The sequence below is a fragment of the Volvox carteri genome (genome assembly GCF_000143455.1).
Source record: "Volvox carteri f. nagariensis unplaced genomic scaffold VOLCAscaffold_40, whole genome shotgun sequence".
NCBI lineage: Eukaryota > Viridiplantae > Chlorophyta > Chlorophyceae > Chlamydomonadales > Volvocaceae > Volvox > Volvox carteri.
In genome coordinates this window covers 219,592-241,827 of record NW_003307583.1, presented here as the reverse complement: position 1 = coordinate 241,827, position 22,236 = coordinate 219,592, and the positions used below count along the sequence as shown (strand labels likewise).

Here is a 22,236-nt window from a genome sequence, read left to right as displayed (position 1 = left end):
CCCAGAAGTCCCAACAAACCTAGGGCATAGCTCAACTTGGACAGTTGTTGTCCAAGTACCTCCTAGTGCATAGACTTGGGAAGATGTCAACTCATGGATGCTACTATTGAATATAAACAGATGACGTGTTAGCACACTGTAGATCGGGTGATCGTAATTGTCTCTCCGGGATGCCATGTCGGGTCGACAAATACGCGGGGCTTGCATAATGAAAGGGGGAATTGGCTTGAGCGCCGACGCCAATGAACTAGCAAACATTGGGTTCAACTTCAGGAGCGCCACCGGTCTGGAACCGGTGCGTTGGGAGCGCAGTAGGAACTCCGGTATGAACGGGCTGCCAAAGCTTTTGCTCTGGCCCTTTGCAAACCTTTCAGGACGTCCTTGTAACTGTTAAGGGAAGGCCTCACGCGTTTATGCTGTTCGATGAGTTAAAGATTGATGCGGGGAACATGCCGACGGTCCTTGACGAACAGTCTCGTCGGTGAGTCTCCACACGGCCCGCAGCGTAGAAAGGCGCAAGGCTTCGGCGGTCCTGAATCGCGTTGGTTGTCATAGCTGCGCCGTGCTCTGCAGCCTGCATAGCCTGCAAACAAATTTTCACCAAGTCTACCTGCTGATTCCGGGCTGTTACGGCCATGCAGCTGCATCCGCGATGGCGGCAAGGTGGGCCATGATATGGACAGGGGGCATGTAACACTCTCCATGTGCTCAGGCTTCCATGCAATGTATGCGATTTTGTAATTGGAAGTTCTGGCATGAGCACATGGGAGGAAAGGCCTTCTGACAAGCTGTGTCGGCTTCCTCGAAGCCGGAAAAAGGGCGGGGCCCCTCTGCATCCGTACAGGCTGGTAGCTAGGGTGGCACGTGTGACAATTGATGGGTAGTGTCAACGTGGTGGGAGCTGTGCTTATTGCAGCTGTGCTTGCTGTCTCTGGAACCTAGTAGATACGGCTATAAGTCATTGGCCGTTACAATTAGTCGGGAGGTCCGCGACCTGCCACCAACAGCCCCTTGGGTTTTTGCACATGTTTATGAATGTGATTGCATGCACGGCAACATCTGCAGGCATCCCGCAGTTCCTGTTATCACATGCAATTGCGCGCAAGATGCCGTGGGGACAGCCGCACGTTTTGTGGCGGCATTGTGCGAGAACACTGGCGACGGCTGCATTGGCTCCAGCGACGTGCCCTCGCAGGTTGGATACGCAACGTCCGCAACTTTGTTGCAACATTCAGCGCGCATGCGGGTCACGAACGAAGATTTGCTTCTCCTAATCTGGTTATACGCTAACACAATTCTTTCGTCACTTTTTTTCTCTCTGATCCAGAAACACGCGGTAGCCGTTGATGCTGCGGCAATTAACGCGTCTTGCATGGCACTGGATGAGATGGAAGCGACTGGAGCCGCCGACGTGGCTTGCCAACTGGCAACTGCAACTGTCCGTACAGAGGTGCGGCCTGAATGACTCCAGGGGTTATGGTGTAACAGCTCATGGATCGCCTTGGTAATCTAAAGGTTCCTTTGCTGTGAACCGATTGGACAGCAATGTTCGTTACAGTCTTGCATCAGCAGGACATCAGTACAGCTCACATTCGCCCGACTTTTGACTTGCCATGTAGGTGGACTAAGCAAAGATCACATGCGCGTTACTTACCTGCCACCTACGCGGCTTTCCTTGCTGGTAATCGCAGAACGAGATCTGCCATGCTTATACATGACTTCCGCACAAGCCCACATCACTGTGGCATTGCTCAACCGCAGTATCGTGGGTCACGCGAATGGGCATGAGGTGATAGGAAACGGCTTGCTCTGCGGCCCAAGGGGAGCTTCTGAATGTTCTGTAGCATAAGAATGTCTGGGACCGCATCGCCATGCAACAGCGATGGCATGACAGAATGTATACGCTGGGTTTTCCAAGATGTTGATTTGCCCATAGGGAGTGGTAGCGGACGTGTCTATAAGAGTTGCAGCGATGTTTTGTACTTAGACCTTCCTGCGCGGGGCCGTATTGCAATGTTCAGCATCCACTTGCTCCCTTTCGCCCCCTATGGAAGTGAAACAGCAATGACGTCGACTAGTTATGGCTTGTTTGGCCCTGATAAGCCAGGGACGGATTAGGGGCAAGCTTGGGGATGCCACGGGGGGACACGTGGATTATGATGTACCCACATATACGCAAGAGATAATATGGCAGGTGGCTGGCAGAGGTTAAGGCCTAACTTCTGCTCCCGGAATTTCCGGGTTCAAATCCGCCTGCCGATTCCTCGGGTGTGAGGGGGGTGTTGGATTGGGAGGTGGTTCCCCACCTTGTAGACGGTGAAGGACGTGATTATATCATCTTGTGAACTGACCAGGAACTAAGTTGAGGCGCCGTTGATCCGCTAGATTTGGTTGGATGCTAGTGGTGAGTTGCTGAACTCAACGAATACATTCTTAGGTCGGATGGGGTGAATGGAATAGGGTGCCCCTCTTGCAGGGGAGATCAGAGAACTGCCTCGGGAAAGGGGGCCACTGGTGAAGCTATACCACCCTGTAACAACATCATAAAATATATACGCATTACCCACCAGCAACCAGGAACAGGCCAGCAATCGGATAAGGGGAGGAGAGGGCCAGCATGGTACAGTTGTTATAAAGGGGAATCCAATATGGGATGGTCAGCGTGCAGCTCAAGAGGACAGCAGAGCTTTGCCTGTTCGGGGGAGCTTTGCAAGCTGTGTTTATGTGCTATGCTCGGCAGCAACCCAAGCTGGCCACCGTCGCAAAATTGTGCTCACTGGCACATCCTCTATGTGCAGGGATTAAATTGTCGTCTTCCGAGAAGATCACGGGTTTGATGATCAACGGCTGTCGCGACTGTTATTTTTATTACGGCACCCGTACTGCCGGCTGTGGCCGGTCCGCGCTAATCGATGTTATGAATCCAGTTTCAAACTAAAAAGGAAAGCAGACAAGGCTGAACACCTTAGACGTAAGACATTGCACAATGAACCTTCATTCTCCGCGCACAGATGCGAAAGGCCGTGCCACTGGCCGGCCGCAGACTCGTTCAAAGATTCCACGTTCCGTGCGCCTTATCAGTCGTCGTAGCACAGTCATTGTTTCTGCCGTTGCGGCACCAGAAAAGCCTGTGACTGAGTACCAGCGTCCTGATGCGACCGGTCGCTATGGCATCTTCGGCGGAAAGTATGTACCTGAGACTCTAATCCCCGCATTGGAACAATTGGAGGTCGACTATAAGGCAGCCTTGGCGGATCCTTCGTATAAGGCAAGGGCTTGCAGTGCCATGCTGTGCACGTCACCACTGGCGGCCAGAGCTTCACAGCGACCCAGATGGGAGCGCTCAGACATGGAGCCGATCATTTTCATTTCCTCCTGTGGCACAGGCGGAGATGGAGGCTATCCTAAAGGACTACGTCGGCCGTGAGACACCCCTGTACCATGCAGTTCGTCTGTCGGAGCACTTTGCGACGTAAGTAAGACTAGACTAAATGAGTAAGACTAGAATAAGTGCTTGATGTTTTAAGCATGGAGGGTCATGGAGTGTTTGTTCGACACGTAGGGCGGATGGAGGCAAGGCGGAGATTTACCTGAAACGCGAGGACCTTAACCACACCGGAGCACACAAGATTAACAATTCTCTTGGACAGGCATTGCTGTGCAAGCGCTTGAACAAGAAGCGCATTATTGCTGAGACCGGTGCAGGCCAGCACGGCGTTGCGACGGTGAGATTCTTGGGCGGTTCCATCTGCTTGGATGAAATGGGTTGCGGTACATGAAATGTGTTGGGGATCTGGGTTTGCCAGCGTCCTGGGTGAGTGGTTAACCATGGCGTGAAACTCTCCAGCTTTTGCTGCATGCAGGCTACCATCTGCGCTCGCCTGGGGCTCAAGTGTATTGTTTACATGGGCGCTAAGGACATGGAGCGCCAGGCTCTTAACGTGTTTCGGATGCGCCTCTGCGGGGCCGAGGTCCGGCCGGTGTACAGCGGCACGGCCACGCTGAAGGATGCTACCAGCGAGGCTATCCGTGATTGGGTCACCAACGTGGAGACAACCCATTACATCCTGGGCTCAGCAGCTGGTCCTCACCCCTATCCCATGATGGTACGGAGGCCAGCCAGGGAAGGGGTGCTGTCACATCGTCCGTAGCAGCTCGGGGCCAGGTGCAGACCTTTCCGACCTTTGTCCGGCGTTACAGGGAAAATCATGGTGCTCACCTTGAATGGCATTTCATGTTACGGGTGCCTTGATAATGGTGTGGAGTAGGGCTGCATAGCTTCAACCGCGGCCACTAGCCTGGTAGTCCTTACCCTCCCCGATGTTTCGGGCCACCCTCATCCTTCTCACACCCATGCCGGTTTCTGCGAAGTCAGTGACTTTTTCGGTTTCAGCAGCCACCACCAGAAATCAATAAACTCTGCCGGATCAACGGAGGTATCAACTCCACTCCTGATCGGTTCGCCGGTCACTGTAACCGGGCCCATCACCGTCCATCGGCATGGGGGGTTTGCGTCTTCCCGCTTACGATCGAGTGATATTTATCCTGCTCTTTGTCGGGATTGATCCTGGAACCTTCCAGGGACATTATTCCGCGCCTTAAGGCTTCGGTCAGGGCATCGGTGCCGTTTTTCGGCTCCGGATGCACTACCGGATATACATACCAACGTGCAGAGCTCTAGTGTTTACCCTCTGGAACGGCTGGCCAGAGAGTGGCACAGTAGATGCCGCATTGAAAGCTACACGTAGACGATAAACATGGCATGTAAGGCCAGGTTAGCCTTGGTCATTCCTCACGCCAAGTGGGCTAAGATTGGCGGCACCGGGTCCCGCCCTTCAGGTCCGTGATTTCCAATCCGTGATTGGCCGCGAGACACGGGCGCAATGCCTGGAGAAGTGGGGCGGCAAGCCAGATATCGTGATGGCGTGTGTGGGCGGCGGCTCGAACGCTATTGGCATCTTCCACGAGTTTGTGAACGACACTGACGTGAGTTTTCCTGGGTGGCAGCGGCAAATGCAGTGCGAGCTCAGTGCGATCTCTGAGCACGACGACTTGTGGAAGGGAGGGACTGGTATGCACGATGCCACGGCGCCATTCGCATCAGGACGGGAAAATGCCCCACATTATCCCCTCGGCCCTGGAAGAATGGACGCACATATTTAGGTTGCAGACAGGGGATGAAGAACGCAGGAAGCCAGCTCTGGGAAAGGGGCGCATGCATATTTGGTTGCATCGGGGTCATGGTGATTGAGTGGGCTTGGGCTGCATGTGTGTTGCGTTCCGCTGTGGCCTGGTACCGCGCCACTGGTCATGTGTGGTCTTGATGGTTGCCCAACTTCTTCTTACCGCGGTCTTGTCGTTGCGGCGTTACACCCCGAAGGAGAAGGTGCAATTCCGTTCAACATGCTTAGTGGAAAGCTGCATGGTAAGCGCTTTTTAATGTTCCCGGTTTTGCTTGTTTCTCTTTACTCCATGCAGATTCGTCTCATTGGCGTCGAGGCAGGTGGCGAGGGCGTCAACACCAACAAGCACGCAGCCACACTGACCCGCGGGTCTCCAGGGGTCCTGCACGGCAGCTACAGCTACCTGCTACAGGATGAAGACGGTCAAATTATTGACCCACACTCGATCAGTGCTGGGTGAGCGGGAGCTGTATTTGGCGGGGTGCTGGACAAGGCAGCTTTGGGTTGCGGAGCGAGGGACAGATCAGGAGGAGGTTTAAAAACTTTGCAAGACGGGGAAAGCATGTTACTTGGTCCCGGCTAGATCTATATGGAAGGAAGCCTACAGCAGCCTGGGTTGGATAGCTGTTTGGCGAGAGTTTCAAAGGTTGCTGGCCGTGAGCCCCAAAACGCTTCAGGATGGCCTGCACCGCCATGGGTGTACAGCCTCTTTCCTCTGTGTCATCCTCATTTCCCCATACACGCTCTCCAGCCCTACCACCGGGAAATGTTACGACCCGGTTTTTGCAGTTGCCACTTAGTCCAATCTTCTGCAGGGCTTGGTGCGGTGTTGCTAGCAACGTATGATTTGGAGGATGTGTTTAGAAGGTACCGTTGTACTCCGAATATTTTTGTGCTGCAGACTGGACTACCCTGGTATTGGACCAGAGCATTCGTTCCTAAAGGACATTGGCCGCGCTGAGTACTACGCCGTCACTGACGCAGAAGCTCTCGAGGGCTTCCAGCTCCTTAGCAGGTAAGACCTCCTAACCTGGGCGAAATTGGATCCTGCGTAACCTACGTATCTGAAACGCTGGGACACGCGGGTTTATGGAGGAGCGTTATGTGCTCCTGCCTATTCAAGCTTCTCCACAAAGGTGGTGGGATTGAAAGATTGTTGGGTTGTGAGCCGTCTTAAGGACTGCTCACCGACGGAAGTGCGACAAAGCGCAACGGAGTAAGGCGAATATCAATGCGGATACCGAGGCAGATCGGAAAGCGAGACAACGTAACGGCGCATGCTCGCTAATTACACTATGCGTAGGGTAGGCTGTGTGTGAAGCATTTTGAACAGGCTGCCGTGGGTGCCTGCTGATTCTTTTGGGTTGCTGGGACTTCCTGGCAAACTGCTCACGGATGGCCGCAGGTTGGAAGGCATCATCCCGGCTCTGGAGACTAGCCACGCGATTGCGTACCTGGCTAAGCTGGTGCCCACGCTTAAGAGCGGCACACGCGTAGTGATCAACTGCTCAGGGCGCGGCGACAAGGACGTCAACAACGCCATGAAGTATCTGCAGCTTTGAGTGGTTTGATTTTGGGGCGTGTTATCGGGACTAGGGGCCATGGGTGTAGAGGAGTGCGGAGTGGAGCGGTGTAGGGTTGATCTGAGCGCTGCTCGGGCTGAGAGACTGTGACGGTTGCGCAGGTATGCGGCTGCAGGTGCTATTCGGATGATGGTTGGGAAGAAAGGTATATGGGAAGTATCCATGAAGAGCGTGCGGCGTTGTACGACGGACAACGGAACAAGCGTAAGCTATATTGCACAGCTCGCGCCTATTTCTCTTCTATAGACAGGTGCCTTGCAAAGCATGTAAGGTATATTACGTCAAGGGTACCTCTGCAATGCTCATTTGTTATGGCTGCTTCTTACGGTGTGCATTAACCGTAGTCCTTATTACATAGCATCAGCTGAAGCTGCTTGCCTAAATCTATATGCTTCTTTCTCATGCGGCTATTCATATTGGTCTTTTCTGTCACAACACTGGTTCTCGCCGCCAGCAAGTGCTCACGCACCAGTCAGGAGCAAGTTTATTAGCGAAGAACGGCAGATTAAACCCAAGGTTCAGTCCTTCCATAGAATATTTGGGTGGCGAATCAACAAGGAAAGCGAACTGTCAGGCACCGCAAGCTGTCGGTCGTCATGACGGTGAGAACTGAAAAGCAGCAAGACACCAAAACTTTCGTCTCACAAATCTTACGAATTGACTTCGCCTGTAGGCGTTTGGGATGCTATTGCCCTGGGGGCGGCCCTGCATGTGCCTCCGCCCGCCGCACGAGCACTGGCCTGCTCTTTGGACGCTGCGGAGCTACTACCGCGGGGCGTCACAATCGACGAAGTTGCAAAACGGTGCACCATCCTCCAAAAGGAGCTTGGCCTTAGCCCGACACAGGTCGGCATACTCTTTTGGCATTTTGCCGTACCGTGCTGCACAGAACCAAAGCATGGTATAGGGTGAGGGATACACGGAAAATGGGAAGCATCCGCGTTGTATAGTTATTGCAACTGATATTTGCGGGTAGGCATCGTACATACACAACAGCAGCGTCGATAGCTTGAAACACTCCTCAGCGCGAAGCGCAGCAACAGTGCGGCTTACTCGTGCAACACATGCACATGGACCCTCCCCACGCTATCATATCGGCTGCTGCACAGGCCCATGCATTATGCCCATCCCCTCGATCTTCCTTCTTTCGCCCCAGGTTGCACGTATGGTCGCGCTACAGCCAGCGTTCTTGGCTTGTCACACGGCTGCAATCCGTGCTCGTGCGGAACAGCTCGCGCACCTTCTCAGCGTTGCGGTCGCGACGCCACGACTTGGCGCGAACAGCTATGACGCCCCGATCAGCAAAACCCATACAGGCCAACGCAGCATCCCCAGTAACATAGGCCCGGGTAGACCTGCATTGCCGACACCGGCACCACCACCATCATCAACAACGACCCGTCTAGCAGCATCTACAACCGCCGCGGTATCGGTCTCAATAGCGCCGCCACGTCCACCGCCACCACCAGCTGCAGCCACAACTGCGCACTTAAACGACGGGACCCGCGGCGGTGGCCGGAACACCACCGCCACCACCGCAGGCAGCGACGGGCATTCACAGGCCGTGACGCCTCAGGCCGCCATGGAGCTCATTGCCCGGCAGCCCGCCCTGCTGCAGGTGTCCCCGAACCGCCTGGTGAGCTGCTGCGCGGAGCTTGCTGGGGTGCTCGGGGTGGCACCGCAGGACGCCTGCCTCTGCCTCACACGCATGCGGCCGGAGGAGCTGGCACGGATGCTGCAGGCTTCCCAGGCGCTAGTCCGGGAGTCCTGGCTGGCTCTCGCGACTGTGATCGCCTCCTTGGAGCAGCCTGGGTTGCATGGACCACCCCTGCCCCAGGCAGCACCGGTACTAACTTGGGCTCCAGAAGGCCAGGACAGCGGCCAGGGAGGGTTGCTGGTCGCAAGCTCAGCCCAAAGGGCCACCGCCGCCAGGGGCGGTGACCGCAAGGCCACTAATCAGAAGGCCGGCGACCAGCGGCCGGGCAAGCTGCAGCCGCCATTCTCTGGGGTGGGCTTGGTGCTCCCGCCGCGTGTGGAGCTTGCGGCACGGGGCATGGTGTTGCTATGTCCCCTGCTGCTAATGCTGCCCCCGGGTTGGGTGCGTGCCTCAGCGCTGCACCTGCGGTCCGTTCTGGGGCTGACGCCGGCTGGCCTCCGCCGCCTGTTATCCCGCAGTCCGCGACTGCTGCTGCTGCCGAAGCGCCACCGCGAGGAGGCTCTGCAGGCGGTGGCCGCGCAGTTGGCATTGCACCGGCCGGAGGATGCAGCTCGGCTGGTCTCCAAACAGCCCAGCCTGCTGAAGTGGACTCCAGAGGGGCTGCGGGGCAAGCTAGAGGAGACAGCAACCGCGCTGGGCCTGTCCCGCGGCGGCGTTGCGCGGCTGTGCCGTAGCCAGCCCGCGCTGCTGGCCATGTCAAGCCAGTCACTGGCAGCGAAGCTGCTCTGGCTGCAGGCGCTGCTCAGGCTGCCGGATGCTGACACTGCACGCCGGCTTGTGCTGCGGCAACCCGCAGTTTTGACCATGTCCAGCGCCACGCTGGAGCGGAAGGTCCGGCTGCTGCCGCACGGACTGGGCCTGAGCAACGCGTTTGTGACTTCCACAACCGGAGCCGTAGCTACGGCACCCGGCGGGGCAAACGGGTCTGCAGCCACAGCCAGAGCGCTGCGAGCGGAACGCGGCTTCGTGATTCAGGCTGTGCTGCGGATGGTGGTAGAGGAGCCGACGGTGCTGACGTTGAGCCCCGAGGCGCTGCCGCAGCGGCTGGAGCATTTGGCGGAGGTGCTGGATGCGGCCACGCTGCACGAGGCGCGCGCCGCAGTGATGGAGTGCCCCCGCCTGCTGCTTATACAGCGTGCCGCGCTCCGCCACCGGCTCCAGGAGCTCGCGTGGGGGCTAGACGCACCGCCGGCGGCCGTCAAGCGGCTGGTGCTGGCGTGGCCTCGGGTGCTGTTCCGGCCGCTGTCGGAGCTGCGGGCGGCGGTGTCGCGGGCGGAGGCGGCTGGCGCCGGGCGGGGGATGCGGGGCAGGAAGAGTCGGGTGGCCGCGGCGTTGGATGCCCTGGCGGCAGATTCTGCTTTAGAGCTATGGAATGCTGCGGGCGCGGATATGGAGGTGGTGCAGTGATGATGATGTCGATCAGGTGTAGCTGGGCAGAGTCTGGGAGACGGTGTAACGCGGTGTATCCCATCTAGCAAGCCTTCCGAGATGGTTCGAATCGTGTCTACCACTCGGTGCTTTTACAGCGTAGCCTAGGGTGCACTCCGCTTGCGCATGTGCACAGCGGCATGCAAGGGTGCCGTGTTGCAGCACCCGCAGAATTGACGATAGTAAGGCAGCCGCGAGACGCAATGCACCTCTTCCTCCGTCAAGTTATACCCCCAATACTTCTCACGCTGTCGCGAAGAAAAGGCCCGCAAAGGACCCTCCACATACACTCCGTCCCGCCCATTTCCAACGCACCTGCCTATAGGATTGCCGACACATACGCAACTCGCGCATTGATTGCTCAAGCATCTCAGCAAGAGGAGGGAAAAAACATTAACACAATGCCAACAAAACTTCTACACAATGACAGCATCTTGCAGCTCCACGTCCCCATCTTCCATTTGCTCGCTATCTTCCTCCTCCCCCTCATCTAGCTGCTCCTCGCAGTCTATCCCAAAGTATTCGTCCACCAGTTCCTGCGCCCACAACTGCAGCGCCGGTGCATTCAACCCGCTGCGGCCCTCCTGCGCCACCTCCAGCGCGTCTATCCCATCCAGCTCTTCCACAAGTCGGCGGGCGCCCTTCAGCTCCCGTAGCGCGACCGTCACGAAACGCAGCGCCGCGTGCACTGCATCCGGCGTAAAGCCGCGCAACAAATCCAGGAAAGCCTTCAAGACGCCCTGCTCATCAGCCTTGCCCGTCACGCCCAGCGTGCGCAGCATCGCCAGCCGCCCCGGCCGTGGCTCGCTGCCCAGCGCCGCTGGCGCACCCTCCGTCAGCAGCGCCAGCGCCGCCGCGGCCTCCCGCCGTACATCCATGGTGCTGGAGCGCAGCAGCTCCACAAGTACAGGTACGGCACCCGCCGCGCTCAGTGCGGCCCGCACCGCATCCACCGCCACGGGCCCAGCGCTGTGGGCACCTCCGGCTAGCGCTGCCGCCAGGCCAACAGCGCCGGCCTGAATCCGGCGGTGCGACACGCGGCCCTGCAGACAACCCATCAGGACTTCCATCCCTGTAGAAGTGAGGCCGGGGCCACCTCCTGCCCCGGAAAGTAGAAGCGGTCGGCTAGCTTGAAGTTCGGAGAGAACCAGCAGCGTTTGGTCGGGGTCAGCGGCGACATTGGCTGCGGCGAGCAGTAGCGGTAGCAACGCGCGGTGCAGGGGCTGGGTGGCGGATCTTAGGGTTGGCTCCTCGCCGGCGAGGGCGGCCTGCGGGGCCCCAAGGGGGAGTTCGAGGCTGGGTTGGGTTGCGAAGCGGGGAGAAGCGAGACTGGAGGGGGGAAAGGGGGATTGCTGTGCTAAACATGGTCCTTACACCGCCTCAGGAAGACTCTTTGGGACCTGCCGCACCTTTAAAAAGGTGCTGCGCACATACCAGCGGCCCTGGCACACCTCACCTCACCTCACCTCACCTCACCTCACCTCACCTCACCCATTCACTCATTCATCCATCCTAACCCATTACCCAATGGCAATACCGGGTCATCATCACCACTCACCGCGTAGCGCGCGAACCGCATCGTGCTGAGCACCAGTCCCGGCAGCAGGCCCCCACTATCTACCAGAGCCTGTCGAGCCGCGGGGCCCCCACACGAGCTGCAGAACGCCACCACCCAGGCCACCCCGCGAAGCAGCTCGGGGTAGGGTGTGGGCGCCAGCAGTACACGGCGCAGGCCCCCCACCAGCTCCTGGTGTGTCACCAACTGGGCTACCTGCGGGCCGGAGGGGCAGCAGCCCGGGCAAGAAGAGGACGAAGAGGACGAGGACTAAGAGCAGCGACGGCAAAGGAACGAGGATAACCAAGGAATGCGGATTATGAGGAGGGGGAGGGGGAGGAGAAGGAGCGGGGGATGCGGGCTTAATAGGAGCAGCAATCGAACAGCAGTGGCAGCCATCCGTCTCTTCATCCTCCTCAAACAGTGACAGCCGTGACGCCCTCTTTCCCGCAATCCACGAGACTTCCGCGAAAATAACGCGAAAACTCCTCTTCGGACAGGCGGGGGAAAGGATGACTCCTTCCACTTCCCATCAGACTACCTATCAAACATGCGAATTGCTGTCCACTCCGTGCAGTTGATTCTAGGCTCGCCTCCTTTCCTCCCAGGTTTACTCCTCGGCCGAATTAGGTCCTCCTCCCGACGCTTCCCGGGACGGGTCTCTAACACGCAAACAAGTGCCCCCCCGACGTGCAAGAGGAAGGTACCTTCCCGCACCAGCATCACATTGCACCCTGCCCCTCCTCCTGCCCCTCCTCCTGCCCCTCCTCCTGCCCCTCCTCCTCAGCAGCAGCAGCCTACCGCATCGCCTCGGTCCCGCACCATCATGCCCACAGCCCACAGCGCCGTCGAACAGCATTGCACCTCGAGCGGATCCGGACCGTGCTGCAGCGCCGCTAGCTGATCTGGCGCCATCAGCGGCGGCGGCGGCGCCTCCCCCGCCACCACCTGCGCCGCCGCATCCACCGCGGGCGACACACGTTCCGCCGCACAGTCCATAGTCGCGATCAGCAGCTGCAGCAACAGTCCCGCTGCACCCGACTCCGTGAGGTGCTCCTGGAAAGTCTGACCCCATCCTGGTCGTCATCGAGGGGGGAAAAAGACGCAAACGCACACATACACATACAACACGGGCCGCAAGTAAACACGCACACATACACTCGTTTACACATGCTTTTATGAATTTTTCACAGGGAACCCACAGGCAATGGGGATGTTGGGGTTGGACCGGGGCCCGAGTTTGTTTGGGTTGGGGTTGCGATGTTTGGGTTGGGTCAGGGTTGTTGAGCAGTGCGGAAGCAGACAGAAAGCCCCTTCACGGTCCCCTTCTTTTCCCCACACCATATTAATCACCGATTCATCCTCACCGCCCTCAGCCCCCAGGCCCTTGGCCAACCTGCCAGGGCCCCCAACGGCGCCGCCAGCTGTGCGGCCTCTGCCAGCACCGCCTCGCGGTCCGCGGGGCCAACAGCGGCAACAGCTGCTGCTGCTGCTGCTGCCTCGCCGCCACCGCCGCTGGGGCTGCAGGCTGTAGCTCCCAGCACCGCCATCGCTGCTCCAAGGCGGTTGGTCAAGGCAGGTACAGCGGGTCGTACCGCCTGTGCTGACGTCAGACTGTCACTGGCAATTAGCTCCAGAGAGTAGGCTGCCGTACGGGCAGCACCTGCAGAAGTAGCAGCCGTAGCAGTATGTCGGGCAGGTGAAGGGCAGGAAGTTGGCCCCTAGCTCTCCAATACCCCCGGGCCCGTTGGTGGAGACGACCAGGAGTGGTTCACCTCTGTCTGAGCCCCCAAGAGCTCTGTAGCGGTGCCAGGGGGACGTCGGGCAGCACACGTGCAGCGGTCCTCACCTCACTCCACCCTTACCCCTCACCTCACCTCACCTCACCTCACCTGGGGGTAGCTGCGAATCAACTTGCTGCAGTATTGCGATCAGTAGGGGCACCACCTGACTCGCTACCGCCGCCTGAACCGCCTGATACACACCTGCGGTCGTGAGGGGGGAGAGGGAGAGGGAGGGGGAGGGGGGTCAGCAGGTAGGCTGGAGGAGTCAGAGGAGGGAAGAAGCTGGTGGACACCAGCACTCGGAGAGGGAGGGGCGGAGAAGGGGGTTTGGTTCCCAATTGAACCAAACCCTGGCTGGGTAACTGACAGCTCGGGTATGGCTGGACGGCTGAATTTGCAGGTGGATTGGATGTCGCCGTCGCCATCGTGCTGCCCCGTCTGCATGTGCTGCTACTGCTGCCGCCGCCAGTACCCCCGCCCCTGGAGGGTGTAGCAGTAGCCCCTGAGGAGAGTCATATCCCACCATATCGCCTTGCTGCCCGCAGAACAGCAACAGGCGGCCGGGGCTGGGCTGGGCTGGGCTGGGCTGGGCAGGGCAGCACCCAGTGCGGCGCCAGGAAGATGTGTCGAAGGCGGCCGCTGTCTGTCTGTCTGTCTGTCTGTCTGTCTGTCTGGCCTCCGGTGTTCGAACACCTTTTCCCTCTGCTGTCGGCCCGCACAGCTTCCGTATGTCTGTTTTGTCGTCCCAGATAAGCCCCATATCTCGCGATTCTAAAACCCTAAAAACCCTTAGCTCCGGCATCGTTATCGCAATGGTTCCGGGCCCAGCGCACCCACCCTGTATCCCCCTATCTGGGCTCGTGAGTGTCCAGCCGCCGGAAAGGCCCCTCGGGATGCTGCTGGACGCGCGCTTTAACAGGCAATAGAGTTGAGACAGTGTGTGTCGGACTGCACAGCTCCACTATACCCTCCTTTTCCTCCCAATTGCCTGTGTGTATGCATGTGCATAGATTGATGGATGCCTTCTCTGCGCTATCCTGCATCGGCGCGTGTGGTGCATGTGTGTGCACACAGCTGCTGTGTTCCATGTGACGCAGCCCGCGACTGTCTTAACCCCTCAGGCCAGGTCGATTGCCCCACATCTACCCGTGGAAAGGAGAGTCGCTAGCTGTTGGAGCAACATCAACAAGTCCGCGGGGGTTGCATCATGCCAGCTCTGCAGTGCTGCCGCTAGTTTTGTAACACGCTCCGAAAGCACGTCTGGACCGAGGGACGCAAGGCCCGCTTCCGAGAGTTCGCCATGTCCGATGCCTGAGAGCTCCGCTTGCAAGCGGCGCGCTCGCAGGTTTGCATCCCTTTGTCGAGAGGATTCGTGGTGTACCTGCGGGCGTTGTGGGTGCACAGGAGGCGATCACAGAGCTGGGAGAGTCGGAGTTGGGAATGCGGATGCTTAGCCTGCCGTACGGGTTGCTGCCAGGTGGGTGAAAGTTGTAAACGCGGGGAACAGAGAGAGACGTACATTTTGTCTGCGCCTGCCAGTGGCCGCTTCCTCGTTGAATTGGTCTCTGGCCTTTGGGGCGGTCCGCCTGTATACGGCAGCACCAAGCATGCCATGTACTGGAATCCATCGCGTGGGTAAATATCAGCTGCATTTATGCATAACACCAATGCTTGCACGAGTCCGGAATAGTATTGGGATACCTTTTCATGACTCCAACAAAAGATCACCAGCCAGGTGACATGATGCAATAAAATATTGAAATGCTTGTTGCGATTGGCAATATCGTTACAAAAGGATTCCTGGGACTCAGTTCCCGGCAAGCTTCCGTACCGTACGTTTAGAAGGTTTTGCGCGGGAGGCGCAAGTACCCGTTGTTTTCCATCTTCGTTTGGATGGTCCGACGCTAATTGAACATCTGTCCTGTATGCTTGTATCTTATCATCGCCATGCAAAGGCTTACATGTAACTCGTAGCCTGTTACGATTTCAGAAATGTCTGAGCTTGGACGGCGCGCTCGTGAGCTACTCAAGGAGCTCAAAAGCTACGGAAATCATGACCTGTCTCCATTCAATGTATGGAATATAGTGAATACATTTGGTTCCAACGGATCCGGGTCACGGCGGTGAAACTGCTGCATGGATGCACATCGTACAGGAGGAGTTAGTGCGCCTCATTTTCAGCGAGGTAGACGAGCACAATGCACAAACGGAGGCTATCGTAAGGTACGTTCCTTACCGTTGTTGATCTGTGGGGGAGCAGGAACCGTCGTAAAAGGTTGGTTAGGACAAAATATCGGCACACACTGCCACATTGCCGGCGCTTCCCCCTTCTTCCCTTCCCTGCCCCCGGCTCCCGAGCAGCGAGCTACGCCGCAAGCAAGAGGAATCAGGCGAGGAGGGGGGTCAGGAGGTGGATGAGGTCACGGCGACCACGATGTGCCTGCATTACGAGTGCATCAAACGCAACAAGCGCATGTTGCTAATCTACATGTGAGTGCTCTGAGTAGTCGAGTCTCTCGCGGCTTCGGGGGCGGTGAGTGTGTGTGGGGGGGTAAATGCGATTCGACGCGTTGAGGGCTCCGGCTTGGAGAGGTATTTGCAGATGGCGTGGATTCGCGGATTCGCCTCTCAACGCGGCGTGGTGTCTGGCACGGTATGGCACGGTATGGTATGGCGGATGCTTCTACTGGCTACGGGTGCTTAACCCACTTGGGGCCCTCTCCACTCCCCTTTCCCCCAAAACACATTTCCCCCAACAGTGCCGAATTCGTGGTCCCCATTTGGCGGTACCCCCGGCTACCTCCCCCCCGCCCACTGCCACTCGGGCACTCTCGCATTGTCCATCCACCTCGGCCACCAAACCCTGGTCCAAGCAGGCCCTACCCTACCTCCCTGGCCCTCTCCTTACCTCTCTTCCCTCCCTACCCCCACCCCTGCTCTGGGTCAGGAGCGAGCGCATGCAGCGGCTGCGGGACATGCGGTGGTGTCAGCGCACCCTGCCCGAGGCTCAGAGGGCCCGATGCTGCCAGAGCGAGATCCAGGTAGCCGGAGGACACTGCTGTGCTACTGCTACTAATGCTGTTGTTATTGTTAGTGCATTGCTGGGACCGGTGCTACTGCCTGGTGGATGCCGTATTGTGTCATTCGCCCCTTTGAAGCCCCCTTCATGGTGCTGCCCATCCGCATGTTCGTACGTTTGTCTGTCGTTTCTCCGCCGCATGTGCCATGTCACGTCACGCCACGTGTCCGGCCGCCGCCACCGCCACCGCTCGTCGGTTGATCCACTCGGGTTGGCCTACCTTGGGCGCGTGTGTTTGAGTCTGTGTGAAGTGTGTTTTGCGTGTGTTTGCAGTTTTACACGGACTACTCCCGAGCTTTGTCCACCTTCATGTCCCGAGCGGAGGGAGTGGGTATGGATCTCACGCTGGTGAGCCGGGGGAGGGAGGGGGAGGAAAGGGGCAGGCGGGGTGGGGGAAAGGAGGGGGAATTGGAGGAGCTGTGTGGGTTGACGATGGTCGCAGAGGCCGGTGGGTAGGTAGGTAGGTAGGTAGGTCACCTCAGGGCGGTCCTCTCTTCCCGCGCTTCCTCATAACCCCCAAACACTGCCCATCTCCGTAACTATTCCTTGTATCTACAACAACAACAACATCGCTTCCCAAACCCCAAACCCGCGGGCCCCCCAACCCGTCAGGACACTCGGCCTCCCAAGGACACCTTCGTCAACGTGCGGGGGCTCAAGGATTCAGGAGAGGTCATTCTGAGCTACGGCCGAGCTACCATATTGTACGGCACCATCATCAGCCTGCCCTCAGAGGAAGCTGAGCCGCTGCTGCGGGACGGCACCGTGGAGCTTGTGGAGTGGGATGACGGTTTCGGTCGCAACAAACAGTAGCTGAGGCTCTGGAGTCCTAATTCATTTCAACATTTGTAACTTTGAATTCAGTTTCGGGTTTAAGAGGAAATGTCGTCAATAAAATGTTAAGGGGCAGGGATTTGATCTTTGTCGTGCGCCGCGTGCCTCGTAAGGTCAGCTGAAGTCCCCGAGTGTTCGCCGATTCGTACAAGTACGGATTTCACCTAGGGCGAAATTTACTTACTCCTATTTACAGGGGTTTTGCTACGGTTTGTGTGTGGGGGAGGGAGGAAGGGGGTGGGAAGGTTGAGAGGTGGGAGGGGGCCGCGAGAGGGTGTGAGGAACCGTGTGAAGGTGCGTCGGTGGTTCGTGTCATGAATGAGGCTGTGTGTGTGCCTTTTGTGTTGAGCAGTCCGGGTCCATGTTGGCGTGGGGGGGAGGGGATTTCTGTGCCGTACAGGTGTCTAACGGTCTGGCGAAGTTATGAGGGCCTTACGAAGGGATGGGGAGGAAGGGAAAAAGGAAGGGAATGCGCAGTGGGATGTGGTTTGTTGTGTGTGTGTGTGTGAGAGAGAGTGAGTGTGTCCCTTCCCCTACTCCCTTTAAATAACATTCCTGTTGGCGTTATATCGATGGTCCCGCCTAGATGCGAGTGCGTTAGACTTGGAGGCGGCAGCAGCAGCAGCAGCAGCAGGAGTATGAGGAGCTTGTTGACAAAGAGAATAACCTGCGAGTAATGAAGAAGGAATGAAGGAGAAGTGGCTCCTAGGCGGCGGTCAGGGGACCATCACCCCTACCCCCCGTACGTATATTCCCCCCTTCGGTTGCTTCGTCGTGTGTGTCGGAATAATGTCGCAGGTCACATCAGCCGCAGTCAATAGCAAATCATAACTTATAACTTCACACTCACACACACACACTCTCTCACACACACAGAATTTCGCGACATGACACGTTTTACATGAATTGACACCACCATTGATAAATGTAAGGACATGAAAAGCCATGCGGAAAGCTTTCAAATCCAACCCTAGTAACGCCAGCTCGCCATGTACGTATTCATTTCTTCAGCCCTCCACACACACCCAAGTCCCAACGATAAATAAACATCAACCAAACGGCGCTGCACACCACGCTCTTCCCCCATACACACATACACACACACACGCCCCTCACGCCTCATCGTTTCCCCTCTCGATCTTAGCCCCCAACATCAGCGGACGCTCCCGGTCCATAAGGCCCCGCAGTCGCCGCTTCTCCTCCTCGCCCCCGAACACAAACTCCACGCTCCTGCGCGCCAGCTCCCACAGCGCCCCCAGCGGCAGCTTGAACGCCGCCGCTGCGATGGCGTATTCCTTGGACAGTGTCGTACCAAACACGCCTGAGTCATCCTGCGGGCCAGGGAGGGTGATGCTGATTTGGACAGGTCCGGTTCTCGTTGGTTGTTGATTGTTGGTAGCTGGCCGGTGTGCGTTGTCGTTGGGGGGAAGCACATGCAGGAGAAGCAAGAGGGGTGCTGTGGCGGCGTGGGTTGTGGGGTGGGTGCCGGGGTTGGGGCGGGAGGTCACCCCTCCCTAGAGGGCGTGTCATCAACACTGCAGGTGACGTAGCGGGAAAAGAAAGCGAGAAACGGACCTAAGACAGGGTGAATGGATTCGGATCCAGAGATCCGGATCCGGCTTATCCAGGAGTACACCACCAGGCTCCTTCCTGTTCCCCCCTCGACCTCCCTTTCCTTCCCTTTCCTTCGCGCTGGGTCTATCGTTTGCGCCGAAGTCCGGACCCAGGTTTGGGTTTTCGCGTCGCCACACCGCGCCATCGCCCCGTCATTCCCCCCGCCCCGCCACCCCGCTGCACAACCCTCTCCCCTCCCCCTGCCTCACCGTACACAGCACCACGGGGTGCCCCGCCGCGTACATCTCCGCGAAATGGTGTTCCGGGTAGGAGGTCACTGACTGTGTCAACACATTGCTGGTGAGACACAGCTCCAGAGGAATGGCGCTGGCCTGGGGGGAGGGGCGAGGGAAATGAGGATTGGGGGAAGGATTGGAGAGATGAGACGAGGGGAGGGAAGGGGGGGGACTTGGGATGAGATCCAGAACAAAACACACACGTCCCCCCACGCTCCCCCCTCGGATATCCTTCCCCCCTTTCAACGGATTAACACGGGCTCCCCGCGTCCGTTTTTAAATCCGTACAGCTCCTCCCCTAGCTGTAACCCCAAGCGTGCGCGCACTATTGCGTTACCATAACCCAGCCGTACACACACATACACACACAAACACAGACAACAGTTCATTTCAAGCACAGCGGCACACGAGTTCGTAGAGCTGCGCACGTGACATAACCACCACTTGCGTCTCGCGGCCCTAAAATCATTTGAACACATGCTGGGATGCACACACATCCACACACCCATACACCCCCACATCCACACAGCCATACACACTCGCCCGCAGCTCCGCCGCCAGGGAGTCATCCAGGTAGCAGCAGTGTCCCAACCGGTCAGGGCGGAACTCCAGCATGCGGGCGGTCTCCGCCGGGGAGTACACCTCCCCCGCGTGGAGGGTCACCCCCAGTCCGGCAGCTCGTGCCGCCGCCAGCGCCTCCCGCCACTGCCCCCACGACCCCACGTACGGATTGCCGGACAGGTCCACACCCACCACCCCGCGGGCCTTATACCGGGCAGCCAGCTGGACCTGCATCGTTCGGACGAACAGCAAGATCTCTCCAGAGGGCTACTCCAGCGGGGAGAGAGGGGGAAAGGGCGAACCGCTGGAAATGCGGAAGTGGCAGTAGCTGCGACAATAAACATTAGCCACATTAGCGTGGCAGGCAGGCAGGCAGTAGCTGGTGTCGCTGCATGCGGTATAGAGTATCAGCAGCAGCAGCAGCGGCATTGACACATGTTGTAATACATAGTACATAATATCACACAAGGGTTTGGCACTACTGGTAAGGCACGACCATTGCCCCCGGGAGATCCCGGGATCGATACCCGTTAGGGTCAAAGTCCTTCCGATGGTGGAAGGCAATGCGCCCCTAGTTGATGGACGGTGGTGACCTGGGATAAAATTAACCTGCGAGCCGACCAGGAATGGAGTTGGGCCGCTGTCGACCCGGCAGTTTCCGTTGGATGCTGGTGGTGGGTGCGGAACCTGAGCGGTCCACTGAGAGGTTGACTAGGGTGACTGGATGAGGGTGCCCCGAAACACCGGGGAAGGCAGGGTTTCGCAGGGTAGCTGCCACGGGCGAAGATACACCCCCCTGTTTCACACATCATAGTACTATCCTTACTATGCTAGTTTACTATGTACGGACACGGGACGAGCGTCGTAAACTAGTGCCACTGTCAAGACCCGCATAGTATATAATAGTACTATCCTAGTATAGCACTATTTTCTAGTATAGTACCCGTGCCAACCCTAATTGACAGTGGCAATAGCGGTATGGACACTGGCTGTAGCGGTATGGACAGTGGCTGTAGCGGTGTCCATTCAGAACTCCAGACACCCCTGACTCAGCAGCCTTGGGCGCCAGCGGATCGCCTGGAGTTCATGCACTTCCCCTCCAGCCGTACAGCTGTACGACACCTCACCGTCTCCAAGGCGGCCGCTGAGTCCTCTCTCCGGTCGATACTGAGAAGCAGCTTCACCGCTATGATGTCTGCTGGAGCTGGGGCTGGAGGAGCTTCGTCTGCATTGGCGGCGTTGGCGGCTGCAGTAGCATCGGCGGCTGCGGCTGCAACGCCGTTGCATCGCGCGTCTCGATGGTCGTGATGTCGGTGTTGATGGTGACGCAGCTGCCGCAGCCCGAGCTCGATGCCCTCCAGCACGGCCTCGATGTACGACTGCTTCGTCATGTCGTACTCCGGGCGCGCCTGCATATATCCGTTGATGTGCTTAACTGATATATGTGTGTGTGTGTGCCTCCATGTATGGTTCCCAGGTTCCCAGGTGACTCCCCACACGAACTTCTTTCTCCGTCTCCTCCTCCTTCTCCTCCTCCTCCCCCTCCCCTTCCTCCTCCTCCTCCTCCTCCCCCCCACCAGCTCACCTTGGGTGTGGTCCGCAGCTCCAGGTACACCACGCGGTCCTCGGCGAAGTCCCGAACCACCTCCGCGGCGATGCGGGCGATGGCGGAGTGGGTGGTGGTGATGACGTGGATCAGGTCGAACAGCCGGAAGCAGTCAGCCAGGGAGCGGTCGCCACAGGCTGCGGCGTGGAGGGGTATGCATGTGTGTGTGTATCAAGGGGGGGTGATGAGGGGCACCTGTGTGTGTCTGTCTATCCACCTGTCTGTCTGCCCATCTGTCTGTCTGCCTATCTACCTATCTGTCTGCCTGTCTATCTGTCTGTAGGTTTGTGGGTGAGCTGGCCGCCGACCCGAACCCCCATCCCCCCCGGGCAGCCCCCCGGGTAACCCCCCACCCCCTTTCCCAGATACCTGTAATGTCCTGCAACTGCTGCTCAGTCACCGGAAGGGCCTCACCCGCCCTGGAGCGCTCCTCCAGGATCTTCCTGGGGGTGGGGGGTTCGGGGTTTGAGGGTAAGGGGGAGGGGGGGTGGGGTGGACTCACTTACCCACGTAATGTCATTATGAGGCAGCCAAGGGGGGTTACCCCGGGGGGCGTACGGCTGCCCCTGGGACTTCCATGAGTATCCGCCCCCCCCCGCTTTCCCAGGCAAGGAAAATCCTTAGACCGGTTACTGCAGCAAAGCCGAGTTCCGCCGCAATACCGGAATGATATCCTCCCGATCAGTACGGACTTGTGTAGTGTGGACTTCGTGTCCGGTTTTGCCGCTTTCCTTTCCTTGGGGCACACGACACGTTTTTATCTCCCGGGCGCATGTGTCAAGTTCCCGCTGTAACACCGTTGCGAAGGAGTGTCTTTCAGGGCAGTCAGTAGCTGAAGATGCAGGATGCAGGGTGGAGCTAGGGTCTCCATGCTCGATAGCAGGCTGGGTGGAGGGGTACAGGGTAGGATGGCGCCTCGCGCGCACCTAATTGTCTGCGGGCGCACGCTCCCGTTGAGGTGCGCGTGCAGCTCAACTTTGGGAAGCCTCCGACAAGCCAGGAACATGGCCTCATCGTAAAGCTGTCCTTTATCTTTGAGTCGTGCATCCGCGTGCG

The 22,236-nt window shown here is 58.2% G+C and overlaps 6 protein-coding genes across 6 annotated transcripts; 4 read left to right on the top strand and 2 right to left on the bottom strand.

The window, feature by feature from the left end:
• Positions 1 to 208: 208 nt before the first annotated feature.
• On the top strand, positions 209 to 2,338 carry VOLCADRAFT_106222 (uncharacterized protein; the record flags this gene model as incomplete). The annotated part of the gene is made up of 6 exons (XM_002954073.1): positions 209 to 295; positions 375 to 481; positions 574 to 663; positions 1,066 to 1,195; positions 1,328 to 1,450; positions 1,692 to 2,338. The coding sequence occupies 6 exons, from the start codon at positions 209 to 211 to the stop codon at positions 1,716 to 1,718; spliced, it is 564 nt and encodes a 187-aa protein (XP_002954119.1). The 3' UTR covers positions 1,719 to 2,338.
• A 609-nt stretch (positions 2,339 to 2,947) lies between these two features.
• VOLCADRAFT_109912 (uncharacterized protein) lies at positions 2,948 to 7,062 on the top strand. The gene is made up of 8 exons (XM_002954072.1): positions 2,948 to 3,268; positions 3,387 to 3,472; positions 3,563 to 3,725; positions 3,864 to 4,106; positions 4,840 to 4,986; positions 5,479 to 5,639; positions 6,085 to 6,198; positions 6,589 to 7,062. Exons 1-8 carry the CDS (start codon positions 2,987 to 2,989, stop codon positions 6,743 to 6,745), a joined length of 1,353 nt encoding a protein of 450 aa, XP_002954118.1. The 5' UTR covers positions 2,948 to 2,986; the 3' UTR covers positions 6,746 to 7,062.
• A 300-nt stretch (positions 7,063 to 7,362) lies between these two features.
• Positions 7,363 to 9,890, top strand: VOLCADRAFT_94846 (uncharacterized protein; the record flags this gene model as incomplete). Its single annotated transcript, XM_002954071.1, has 2 exons — positions 7,363 to 7,368; positions 7,923 to 9,890. The coding sequence occupies 2 exons, from the start codon at positions 7,363 to 7,365 to the stop codon at positions 9,888 to 9,890; spliced, it is 1,974 nt and encodes a 657-aa protein (XP_002954117.1).
• A 437-nt stretch (positions 9,891 to 10,327) lies between these two features.
• Positions 10,328 to 14,859, bottom strand: VOLCADRAFT_94845 (uncharacterized protein; the record flags this gene model as incomplete). The annotated part of the gene is made up of 7 exons (XM_002953998.1): positions 10,328 to 11,179; positions 11,470 to 11,682; positions 12,268 to 12,542; positions 12,863 to 13,129; positions 13,359 to 13,451; positions 14,397 to 14,631; positions 14,770 to 14,859. 7 exons carry the CDS (start codon positions 14,857 to 14,859, stop codon positions 10,328 to 10,330), a joined length of 2,025 nt encoding a protein of 674 aa, XP_002954044.1.
• Positions 14,860 to 15,390: 531 nt separating this feature from the next.
• VOLCADRAFT_94844 (uncharacterized protein) lies at positions 15,391 to 17,142 on the top strand (the record flags this gene model as incomplete). The annotated part of the gene is made up of 5 exons (XM_002954070.1): positions 15,391 to 15,473; positions 15,612 to 15,740; positions 16,198 to 16,291; positions 16,603 to 16,677; positions 16,942 to 17,142. The coding sequence occupies 5 exons, from the start codon at positions 15,391 to 15,393 to the stop codon at positions 17,140 to 17,142; spliced, it is 582 nt and encodes a 193-aa protein (XP_002954116.1).
• Positions 17,143 to 18,275: 1,133 nt separating this feature from the next.
• VOLCADRAFT_64498 (uncharacterized protein) lies at positions 18,276 to 22,186 on the bottom strand (the record flags this gene model as incomplete). Its single annotated transcript, XM_002953997.1, has 8 exons — positions 18,276 to 18,494; positions 18,987 to 19,104; positions 19,549 to 19,802; positions 20,702 to 20,844; positions 20,902 to 20,983; positions 21,160 to 21,317; positions 21,550 to 21,623; positions 22,107 to 22,186. 8 exons carry the CDS (start codon positions 22,184 to 22,186, stop codon positions 18,276 to 18,278), a joined length of 1,128 nt encoding a protein of 375 aa, XP_002954043.1.
• Between the last annotated feature and the right edge of the window lie 50 nt (positions 22,187 to 22,236).